The following is a 12,390-nucleotide window of genomic DNA, read 5'->3' as shown; positions in this document are numbered from 1 at the left end:
ACAAATGGCTGCTGGACTCGTTGCTTTTCTTGTACCTGGGATCATTCTTCATGACTCTGCCACATGTTTGGGTTCCTTTTCAAGCTGAGTCAGATGATCTGATGGTTTGTGAGATGGATATTCTGCATGCTATGCTTTTCACAGTATATATTCATTCCAGGTTTCTTTTTTCCCCCATTTATATTTCTAAATCTGTGATTTATTGTCACGTGTCACTGCCAGGCATTAAAATACTGGCGTCAGTCCGGGGCAGAACCTTCAAGCTCTAGATATACAGTAATCTGTCAAAGGATAACTTTATCCCTATATGCCCAAGTCCCAGTATGTAAAGCTGAGTCAGTAATTCCCTGACTATAGATTTATGATAGCACCTGTCTGTTAGCACAGATCAAAATGTTTCAAAGTAAACTGTTCCAGCAGGCATGGGAATTCCCATCAAATCCAGCTCCAGAATCCCCCAGATCATCAAGAACTTTGTTCTTGCCATTAGAGATAAAGCTTTGCAATCCTCGCCAACCATTACACTTAATGATCTGCTTAAGTAGCCACGTTACGCCAAACCCAATTCCAAGAAGAAAGACAACTTCAAAAGGCACATATTCCTCCATGCTTGGTTTGTTTTTTCCTCCTTTTTTCTCGTTATCATGCGCTGTGGAACTTGTACGATACATAGATATGATAAAGAAAGAATTAAATGTCTGTTTTGTGCATGTGCATTTTTCCCCCTAAGGATTTTTGTGTGTGTCTCTGAGTGGGTGTGCACGTAGTCTGAAACCGTGTGAGTCGTAGTACAGAGACACCACACATGCACTGGAGATATCTTTCGAATGAAACCATGCCAGTAGAGACGCAGGCAAGCCTGGGCTGGTATCTTTTCTTTCTTTTTTTTTTTACATTTACTGACATTAATCAAAAACATCTAAATATTCAATGCTTCAAGCACAAGTGCTTTTTCACTATCATTTAACCTGGTGCAACCAGCTTGACCGACTTCTATTGAGTCTACTGAGTGCATGAAATGATTCATTCACAATTGTTTATGCTCACTTTCAAGACACTGTCGCACTCTGTTTTGTATCTGTTTAGCCCACATTCAGAGGCCCTGGAGGCAGATATTGTTTACTGTCTAGGCGCACTTGCTTGTGATGTCTCTGGATGTTGTGCTCTGTTTGTGTCTGGATATACCTGCTTATGGATGTGCGATAAATATCACCGGGGCTTTGAAGGTCCTTTATTTTTCTCTCTGTCTCATTATGAATTCTTACTGCTGTGATTCACTATGCTCTCTCTTCCTCAGTGCGTCCAAACTCACAAGGTCAAAGATCTCATAAGTATTCATGTCCCTGTCCTCTCTCAGGCTGTCACTAATTGAGAAAACACAGCAGCCACAGCATTATCAGGTTAGCTTCTTGTTATTCATATTTATATACAGGAAGATGACTTTCTCTTTTGTTTTGGTCCTGATATTCAGACACGCTTCTGAACTGCTGGAAAACAATTTTGATGCAGAAATACATTGTCATCAGCATGCTGCACTACTCTAATCTATGTCTATAAACCTTAAGAATTCAGTACTCGCATTTTTTTATTCACACATAACTTTGAGGATTGAAAGAGAATTAATTAAAAACTTTAAACTGCAAAGCTGAAAGAATTGTTTAATTATTTTTTTAATCAGTTAATTGTTTCCTTTAGGCAAAAAATGGCAGACTTTGCCTAGTTCCCCAGTTTATCAAATACATTCTTTGTCTCATCAGAACACTATTAAATTTTTTTTTACTATATTCTCATGAAATAATTACTTTTTTTAAATTTTATTTATTACTTTTTCACAGAAAAGAATAACAAAACACTTATTGCCTATTTTGAACAGAATATTTATCAATGCAATGTCTTAATTTTCTGTGGGTTTTTTTTTTTTGCATTATACACCATATATTCATATATTGCCCTAGATAAAGGTATTCTATATCAAGCTTACCAAACACTCCACATTTTATGTGGCAAATTGTACACTCGCCAGAGGCTTTGTTAGTTACACCTTTCTAGGTGTCGAACCCTCTTTTGGCTTTTGAACCCATAATAGTATCACAGGGTTCCTGCAGATTTGTTGGCTACACATCCAACATACAAATTTCACATTCAACCACATCCTAAAGGTGCTCTGTTGAGACCTGGTTACCACTGAGGCCATTTGAGCAGCGATCACTTGAGCTTCGTAACATGTCTCAGTAACCTGCAGTCTTGGGCAGATGAGTAGAGTGTGGACATAAATGGATGGATATGGTCAGCAACAATAGTCAGGTAGTCTGTGGCATTTAAATGATGCTCAGTTGGCACTGAGTGGCTCAAAGTGTGCCAAGAAAATATCCCCCACACAGTTACACCGCCACCACCGCTGATACAACAAACATTGGATCAATAATTTCATGATGGCTGCACCAAATTTTTCACCCTTCCATTTTTTCATGTTGGAGCCAAAATCGAGACTCATCAAACCAGACGATGTTTTCCCGATCTTCTGTTGTCCAGTTTTGGTAAGTCCATGTGATTTGTAATCTAAGTTTCCTGTTCTCAGCTGATAGAAGTGCCACTCGGTGTGGTCTTCTGTTGCTGCAGCTGATCTACTTCAGTGCTCTGATGGGTTGTGCATTCCAAGATGCTTTTCTGCATACTTTGGTTGTAATGAGTAATTATTTGAGTTACTGTTGCCATCCTGTCAGCTCCAAACAGTGTGAGCATCCCTACCTCTGACATTAAGAAGGTAGAAAGCTACCACTTACTAGATATGTTCTCCTACTTTGACCTCCGTAAATCCTAGAGACAGTTCTGCTGCAAATTTCTAACAGATCAACAGTTTCTGAAAAAACTGTTGATCTGTTAGTTAAACAGATAAACAGTTTTTTCAGAAAATGTTGATGTCAGACAACAACTGATGTCAGTTGTTGTCTGACATCAACAACTATGTATGTTCACAACTACTGAAATCACCTTACTTCCCCATTCTGATGCTGGGTGTAAATGTCTACAAGCCTAAATGCACTAAGTTGCTACTGTGTGACTGCCTGATTACATATGGGTGTTAAAGAGCAGTTGAGTACGTGTACCTAACAAAGTGGCCGGTGAGCCTACGTGTCTCTCTACATAGAATCTGAAGAGAAATTCATTTAAAATGAGCTTTTAAGGAAATGTTTGATATTTTGGGAAATGGGTTTATTTTATTTTTTCCCCCTTGCGATTTAAATTAAAGAGAATTGATTCCACATTTTTTTTCCAGTAAATATGTTGCTGGAGCCAGCAGCTGGCTAACTTAGCGCATAGATTGAAGCCAGAAAGGAAACACAGTAAAAAAAAAAACAAACGATTAATATGAAAAACCACTGTATTCCGGAGTTTACTGGATGTACTTTATGATCATTTCTTAGAGCTTCAAGCAGCAGGACCTCCAAATCTATTAGTCCTGACTACAACTCAGTTTCACTTTGCAAGCAAGGATTTGACATGCTTTGTGAGCTGACTGTTCATGGATTGCATGTAAGAAAGTCGTTTCGTTTCATTTTGTGACTACGATGTAATGGGAGACCAACCAAACAACAGCACAACATGGCATATTAACAGTGACCATGCCGGGGTCGGGTTGGCCTTGTTTATATGCTGAAGCCATAAACCTGTAAACATACATTTGTCTTTGCACTCTGAAACCTGTAACGGGGCTCATGAGTTTTGTCATTGTAGTTATGTGACTCTACAGACCTTTGTTTTTGTTTTCCCATGGCCATAAAGTGTTTAGTTGCGGAGATTAAATGTGACGTCAAAACCCTTGCCATCATCCTTTTGTGCAGCTTGTGTAAACACTGTAGCCATACCATGTTTTGGAACCTCAAAGTGTGTTTCTCAGAAGTTTACATTATGCATATGGTGGACTATGTTGCCTTGTTTGCATACCCTGCTTAGGTGACATGAAAAACCTATCCATCACAGCATGTTTACAATTGTCCCTCAATATATGCCACAAAGGTAAACCGCTGGAACTGTTTGTGCTCAAAATGAGGATTTGAATTAATGCTGATTCAGTCCTGGTGACCACTTTTTGAAATCCTTTGAAGAATCTTCCATAAGTCTACAAAGAAACCAGAATTAAAGGGGGATCTTGGATAATTCAATTTTTTCTGTTTCATCATAACAAAATTTCTACTATTTCTTTGTAGACTTTTAGGTTTCACATGAACAGTCCCAATGATAAAATGTGTTTTGTTGTTTAGAAGCTAAATTTGAGCTTTGGTGCCATGGCTTTGGACCCGTATGCTCCATAAGTTCTTGAGATAAATAAGAGATATATATCGCAGATATGCTCAGTTTTCCGTTAGCTTCTCTTCCTCAGTGTCTTCCTGTGAGTCAGATTTTCTGTCACTGTCAGCCCACAATAAAGATGTATCACAAACGAATGCTCTGATTAGGGACTTTATAGCAGGAAGTCCGGAATGATTGGCCAACGAGCTTCTGGCTCTTTCCCTAGTCTATGATGAGTTAGAGGAATGATTATAATGACAACCGTGATGTCCTTATCTACACTGTTTTTATCATTTATCCTAATCAGTAAGAGTGTAACAATTCTCCAAATCCACTGTTTATTTCATACTACTTTCTTTAATTTCGACAGAGGACATAAATAAGAAAACATTCTTCTTCTTCTTCTTCCTAGCGGTTTATATCCCGCGACGCAGGGTCCGCTATCTTGCATGCCTTCCTCCACTTCTTCCTATCAAGGGCGTCTTCTGGTGTAACATTCACAGCCTTCATATCATCCTTGATTCGGTCCATCCAGCGCTTTTTTTGGTCTTCCTTGTGGCCTGTTTCCCTCCAGATCTAATTGCTGGGCTGTCTTTGCGATGGAATTTTTATCGCTACGGACAACATGGCCGTACCATCGGAGCCTCGCCTCTCGCATCTTGTCTGTGATCGGTGTCACTCCCCATTGTTTCCTGACATCATCGTTCCTCGCTCGGTCAAGTCGTGTGAGACCCAGAGGCCACCTCAGCATCTTCATCTCCATGGTGTGAAGAGCTTGTTCATGTTTGGTCGTTGCTGGCCAGCACTCTGACCCGTAGAGTGCCACTGGGCGGACAATCGACTTATAGACTTTCGCCTTAAGATAGATTGGCATTCTCTTGTCACATAAGACTCCACTCACCTGATGCCACTTCATCCATGCTGTGTTGACACGGAGTCTGGCGTCTGGTAGGGTTTTGCAGTCTGAGGTGACAAGGGACCCGAGGTACTTGAATTGGGCCACTTTAGTCAGCGGCTCGCCGTCGATAGTGATGGCACTGTTGGTCTGGGGGCCGCATTCAAGGTACTCAGTCTTCTTGATGTTCAGGCGCATGCCGTTTTCGGAGAGCCGGTCTTTCCATGCTTGTGTTTGGGTTTGCAGGGCTAGGCAGTTTTCTGTTTCTGATAGGCACACATCATCTGCATACAGGAGGCTCCATGGATGTGGTGATTGCAGATCAGCCGTCGCGGTGTCCATACACAGAGTGAACAGCAGGGGCGAGAGGGCCGAGCCCTAGTGGACGCCAATGGTAATCGGGAAGGCTGGTGATGTTCCCGCTGAACATCGGACCTCGCTTGTGACATTACGGTAGAGCAGCTGAGTCCATTTCACATAAGCTTCCGGGGCACCATGAGTTTGTAATGATCGCCAAATAAGCTTGTGGGGGACCCTGTCGAATGCCTTTTCCAGATCCAGGAAGACCATGTGCACCGTCTTGTTCTTTTCCCGGTGCTTTTCCATCAGCAAACGGGCCGCGTGTATGGCATCGATAGTTCCACAGCCCTTAACAAAGCCGCATTGATTCGGGGTGATTGTGACCAGTTGACGGATCCAATTTTCCAGGACATGTTCGAAGATCTTCATTGCATGGCAGAGTAGACGAATTGGTCGATAGTTGGTGCACTCTGTGACGTCTCCCTCGCCTTTCCAGATGGGCACTGTGATGCTCGATGTCCAAGCTCGGGGGGCTTGGTCTTCGACCGTGATATGGTTGAAGAGTGCCGCAAGGTATGTTGTGCCGCGGTCGCCCATCATCTTCCAGATTTCAGCTGGGATGTCGTCTGGTCCTGCGGCTTTTCCGTTTTTCATTTTCTTCATCGCGTTTTGGACTTCGGCAGTGGTGATTGGTGTGACAGGCCCTGCGACTGGGTCCGCGGGCGGGATAGGTGGATGTGTAAATTCTTCATTGCTGATTCCAGCGAAATAATCTGACCAGCGCTGAAGGATGTCTCGGGGGTCTCGCAGAACCTGCCCGTCGGCTCCCTTGATTTGGACAACATGGTTCGTATCAAAGTCCTGCTTCGCGCGGTGGCGGGCTTTGGCAAGTCGGTAGATGTTATTGGCCCCCTCTGGGGTTTGGAGCTGGTCATAAAGATCTCGGTAGTGTCATCTTTTCGCGAAGGCCACTGCCCTCTTTGCTGCCGATTTCAGCGAGCGGTATCGGGTGAGATCTTCATGCGCTCGCGATCGCCACCAAGTCTTATAGGCCAGCTTCTTCGCTTTTATTGCTTTTTGTACCTCCTCATTCCACCACCAGACCTGTTTCTCAATGTATTTTCTGCCTGGTTTTGTTGAACCAACGGTATCCTCCGCAATGTTGTGAATGCGCTCCGCTGCTTCAGTCCACATCTTCTCAGCAGGTTGGTCAGTGTTTACTGCAAGTGAGAGGAGCATATTTGTCAGTTTCTCCTTGTGCTCCTTCGCCTTCCACCATTTGAATCGTTTTGGTCCTGTCTGGCATCTGGGCAGCTTTGGCTTGACAATCTTCGTATCCATGACAAGTAGGGGGGCTGGGGGGCCACGGATTCATATGGAATTACTTTGGTGTCCGTGACCTGTTTGAGGTCTCGCTGCCGAACCATCCAATAGTCGATCTGAGTTGCATGTCCGCCGCTGGTCTAGGTGGCTAGGTGCGATGGCCGCTTCTTAAAGAATGTGTTGGTAACGGCCAGATTGTGCGCCGCCGCAAAATTGAGGATATGTATTCCGTCGTCGTTCCTCACGCCAAGGCCTTGTCCCCCATGGCACTGTGGATAGCCGCCCCTGTTCGATCCCACGTGGCTGTTCAGATCGCCTCCGATTAGAATGTGTTCATCCGGGGCAATGGTCCGTATGATCCTGTCCAACTTGTCCCAAAATTCATTTTTCGTTTCATCGCTGCATCCAGTCTGTGGTGCATAGCAGGTCACAACATTAACGTCAGCTGTTCCTAGTTCAATTCTGATAGACATTAATCGATCAGATGTTCGCTCAATCTTATACGGGGATTGGAGCAGGTGTTTGCTGAGTGCGATGGCCACTCCATTCCTAGTGGCTCTCTCGCCGCAGTAGAAGAGCTTATATCCCTCTCCAATCTCCGCAGCTTTGCTTTCGGTCCATTTGCATTCTTGAACACAGGCTATGTCGATGTTCCGCTTCTTGAGTACCTGGGCCAGCTCTCGGCTGCGTCCAGTCAGAGTTCCAATGTTGATTGTTCCGAATCGTAGATGAGCTGGCTTCTTTTGGTTGAAGTTTCTGGCTGGCATGTCTATAAGATGCGACAAAAACTTTATACTTTAACCGACGTGTCGCACCGCCTGTCGTCAAAGACCATCACCGTTAGCCAAGTTCCAGAGGATCTTGTTTCCAGCCGACACCGCGAGGAGGTGGTGATTGGATTTTGCAGGCCAATAAGAAAACATTAGCAGGAAAAAAAATAAAGTTTCGTCTTAGAATTGTTACACCTCTGCTAATCTGCATAACCCGGAAAGACTGAATCGTAGTCTTCCAGTCACTGAAGAACGTATTAAGAACTCTGTAACCAAATGCACTTACTTTCCCCTTAATATATTAAAGATTTCAAATGTAAATAGGGGACATATAAGTTATAAACCATATTTAGTCAGTAAGTTATCTAAGTGTAGTTTAAAACTTCAAAGCTTTTTTTTAAAGGAGACATATGATGCTTCTGTCTAATAAAAATAATTAGTTATGCATATATATATGTGTGTGTGTGTGTGTGTGTGTGTGTGTTATGGTTTAACACAGGGTTTTGGTTTTTTTTACATACTTGGGTCTAATTTACTGTATGTCACAGAAGCTCCACCCACCTGTGCTTGACAACCTTCTATTTACGAGCAGCACCCACTCAGATCAAATTTAACTTAAAGGGAGAAGTGCTAAATTGGCTTGTTTCAGACAGCGGATGAAGTGAATGGCTGTACCAAGGCCCAATTTGAGATAAATAATGGTTATTTTGAACTATGAGTCATGCAAAGACACTCATCAAAATATGGACCTAGAAAGGAGCATTATAGGTTTCTTTTAACTTTGGGACCATGTGTGTTAGATCAGTGATGAGGAGGAAAGACATTAGCAGTGATCTTAGAGAATTATTGCACAGTTATTGCTGCACACTAATCTGGAAAGGTTTTTATAGTCATTTCCAAACAATTTGAAGTCCATCATTCAACAGTGAGAAAGATTAATCATAACATTCAAGACAGTTAGCAATCTCTCCCAGGAGTGGACGTCCCTACAAATTCACAGAAATGTCAGACCATTCAATGCTCATAGAAACTGCAAAAAACCCAGAGCTACATCTCAGAGTCTACGGGCCTCACTTAGCATGTTAATTGTTAAAATTCATGACAGTATAATTAGAAAAATACTGAGCAAGAATGGCTTCTTTGGAAGGGTTGCCAGGAGAAAGCCTCTTGAAGGGTATTTCAGTATGGCTTAGATTTGCAAAGTTGCATCTAAACAAACCACAAGACTTCTGGAACAATTTCCTTTGGACAGATGAGACCACGGAGATGTTTGGCTGTAAATGCAAAAAGCCACATTTGGTGGAAACCAAGCAGCATATCAACACAAACTCCTCATGCCAACTATTAAGCACATACACCTCACATTCAGCAACCGGCGGAAAAACTGAAATAACAACTGGATTTTCCTAAAATGCAATAGAGAGACTGTTTTTTTTTCTCTCTTTTATGTCTGTGCTTGATTATGGTGATGTGATTTATATGCATGTGTCCTCACAGTGCTTACACATGCTGAATTCTGTCTGTCATGGAGCACTGAGATTCATTACAATCCTTAAAGCTCTTACTGACCACTTTTGTTGCATGTTCGGATTAGGTGGTCTGTTTTTCATGTCTTTGACTCGACCACTGATATATTGTTATTTATAAGGCTGCTTTTGATTTGTTCCCATCTCACTAACGGAGTTACATTCATCAAAAAAGTGTGGGAAATTATTGTCATAAAGTAGATTAATTCCTTCTGTCCCAAAGGTTCACACTGAATTTGGTAAAAGACCATTAAAATCTGCAGCTCCTTCCTCCTGGAATCAGCTCCAGAATCAACTAAAACTTAAGGAATTGGTCTCATTTAATGAATTTAAAGCATTTTAAATTATTGTATGCAGTTACTTTAGGCTGCAAATGTTTCACCTGAATATTATTACCTTTGTTTCTGACATTAAACAGTTACTGGGGTATTCATTTTTTATGGTTTTTTTGTACTTGGTATATTGATTAGGATATGTGCGTGTGTGTGTGTGTGTGTGTGTGTGTGTGTGTATAATTGATTGGACTGCTTTCTTTCTTTGCTAAGACACTCCTCTAAAAAATAGTTTAATCTTAAGTCTTATTGTTTTCCTTGTTAAATATCGGTTAAATAAAATAAATTCGAAAAAAATAACACGTAGTGGTGGTGGTGGACCTGGGAATCATTCAGTCATTGTGTCAACCATGAATACTCTGTCCACCAGTGTATAGAGTATTCTAGAGTCAAATGTGAGGCCATCTGTTTGACCTCTAAACATGAACTGAAACTGGGTCATGCAACATGACAATGCTTCCAAGCACAGCAGCAAATCTACAACAGAATGGCTGAAAAAGAAAAGGTGAGGCAATGGCCCAGTCAAAGTCCAGACCGGCAGGACTGCAAGAGAGCTGTGCATAAACAAATGTCTGCACACCTCAATTAAACTGAAACAACATTGAAGAGAGGGTCAAAATTTACTTCAAGTTATTGCTGCTAAATGTGGATCTACAAGCTGGTTAATCATGAGGCGTACTTAATTTTTCATACACTGCATCTGTGTTACAGAGTAACATATCAACTGTTTTTTGTTCATCTCAGCGCGTATTTACCTAATTTTAACACTTAGTAAGGCCCAGATAATTTTTTATTGTTTCCTGATGTACAAAACCTTAGAAATAAAACTAAATTGAACTGACAGAGAGTGTAGCTCATTTTTATACAGCAATAAGGTGATTTTATGTTTGAGTTTACAACTCATTCTGATAGCCACCAGAAACCAAAACGTTGGTTGGTTTATGCTTTAAATAAAAAAATCTGCTTTGAAGATATCATTTCATTGGTTCAGTTTTAGTGTGTTAATCCAGTAATAAACAAAACAATGTTTTAGAGGATTGTTTTTTTGGTTTGTCTAACTCATAGATTTTCATTTATGTCTGTTGTACTTTAATAGGCTGTATGTAATACAAATTTGTGGCTTGGTAGAGCTCTACTCTCAGCAATTAAAAATATTTTTACTGTTTTTTTAAAGAATTATTTTTCTGCTGTTACTCTGCACCACTGCTGTTGTTGCCACCCTTTCCCCAGTAAATTGTCTTGCATCACCAAATAAATCCATCACTTTTTATGGGATTTCCGAAAAAAGGAATGATCACTTATGCAGGAACCAGGGTCTGGTTTACAAGAGTTGAAATGCTTTAGGTTTGGTTTTTGGTTTGGTTATAAAAGTTTCTGAGGCCTCCAGTGTGTTTGCCCAGTGAGCCTGATGGACAAGGTGCAAGAAACATGAATGGTGTGCATTCATTGTGCCTAAAAAACGAGTCCTGGGTTACGGCGTTACCAGGTCATTTTCTTTTTGTGTTCGGAGTTTATCCACTGAGGGAGGGGCAGCCTCCCTGAGCAAAACAAGTGGCCTGGTCTGATGAGTTTCCATTTCACTGCAACATTTGCATGATGGGATCCAAATTTAGTATAAACAACATGAAAGAATGGATATATCCTGCTTTGCATCAACAGTTTAGGCTGCTGGTGACGTAATTGCGTGGAGAATATTTTGAACTCCATAGTACCAAATGAGTATTGTTTAACCAGCAAAGTCATAGTGTACCCGTACTCTGATGGTGGCTAACAGCAGGATAATTCATCATGTCAAAGACCTCAAACTAGTTTTTTGAACATGATGAGTTCACTGTACTCAAATGGCAACAGTCAAAAGTTCTCAGTCCAACAGAGCACCTTTGTGATGTGGTGGAACCAGAAATTCACATTATGGATATGCAGGCAAAAAAATCTGCAGCAACTGCCACAACATGCTGTCATGTTGGAATGGACCAAAATGTCAGAGGAACGTTTCCAGCACCTTGTTGAATCTATGCCATGAATAATTAAGGCAGTTCTGAAGGCAAAAGGGGGTCCAACCCAGTTCTAGCAATGTGTACCTAATATAGTGGCTGATGAATGTATAACTGATTATTTGTGGTTGGGTTGGCTGAGGAGCTCAGGAGGTAAAACAGGTGATCTGTTAATTGGAAGGTTTGTATTTCAGTCCCTGGCTGTGCCGGTCTGCGTGCCAAAGTATTCTTGGGTGAGATGATGAACCCCAAGTTGCCCTCAGATGCAGACAGAAAAGAACTTAATAAAAAATGCTTTTATGAATGTGTGAATGAGTTGAAAGTTGAAAAGTGCTATATAAGAATGAGTCTATTAACCCAAATTATAAAAATGAAATAAATGAATATAATTTAATTTGTATGTTATGTTATAGAAACCTGCTCCGTCTTTCTTTCTCTGCTTCTGTGACTGTTTTTTTTCCTTCTCTTTTTGTCTCCTTTTAAAGCAGATATAGCTGAAAGATGTTACAATAAACATTCCAGAGGGTGTCACCCACCCGGAGACTAATTAGAGACCTGGGAGGCTGAGCAAGATGGATGACTGCTGTGTGTGTCAGTGAAGAGAGGCGGAGGAGGAGGGGCCGCGCTGCTACAGCGGCTGATGGTTATATGCAGGTGGCTGGATATAAACAGTGGCTTTTATCTTGGCTTTGAACACGGGTAAGCTCAGGGGCCTGTACAGGTGTGTACGCAGGGCATGAGAGTTGAGAGAAGATGGTGGTTGGGGAGTCGTTACTGGTTCAGAAAAGGCCAGAGGCAGTCATTTGTCAAAGAGAGCCCACTTTGGCGGATCTTTGCTGGGGTCATAGAGTGCCGCAGTAATGTGTGTTGTGTTGTGTGTGTGCAACCACTAATGATGTGGATCATATAGACACTGATGTGGCCGTGTGGGGAGGGGGTGTTGGCCAGGTCGCACAGACT

The 12,390-nt window shown here is 41.8% G+C and overlaps 2 protein-coding genes across 4 annotated transcripts in view; one reads left to right on the top strand and one right to left on the bottom strand.

Annotated features, from left to right (window-relative positions):
* Positions 1 to 1,288: 1,288 nt before the first annotated feature.
* kremen1 (kringle containing transmembrane protein 1) overlaps positions 1,289 to 12,390 on the top strand; it is a 79,495-nt gene continuing 68,393 nt past the window's right edge. For 2 of the 3 annotated variants that reach the window (XM_005473627.4, XM_005473626.4), the window contains exons 1-2: positions 1,290 to 1,400; positions 11,916 to 12,129. The gene's annotated coding sequence lies outside the window, so the exon portion shown is untranslated. Of the gene's footprint in view, positions 1,401 to 11,915; positions 12,130 to 12,390 lie in introns of all 3 variants that reach the window. The other variant, XM_025912039.1, reaches the window with a different exon arrangement.
* On the bottom strand, positions 6,936 to 7,575 carry LOC112848333 (craniofacial development protein 2-like). The gene has a single exon (XM_025912049.1). It carries the CDS (start codon positions 7,573 to 7,575, stop codon positions 6,949 to 6,951), a length of 627 nt encoding a protein of 208 aa, XP_025767834.1. The 3' UTR covers positions 6,936 to 6,948.

The sequence above is a fragment of the Oreochromis niloticus genome, linkage group LG12 (assembly GCF_001858045.2).
Source record: "Oreochromis niloticus isolate F11D_XX linkage group LG12, O_niloticus_UMD_NMBU, whole genome shotgun sequence".
NCBI lineage: Eukaryota > Metazoa > Chordata > Actinopteri > Cichliformes > Cichlidae > Oreochromis > Oreochromis niloticus.
This window is presented reverse-complemented; position numbering and strand designations above follow the sequence as displayed.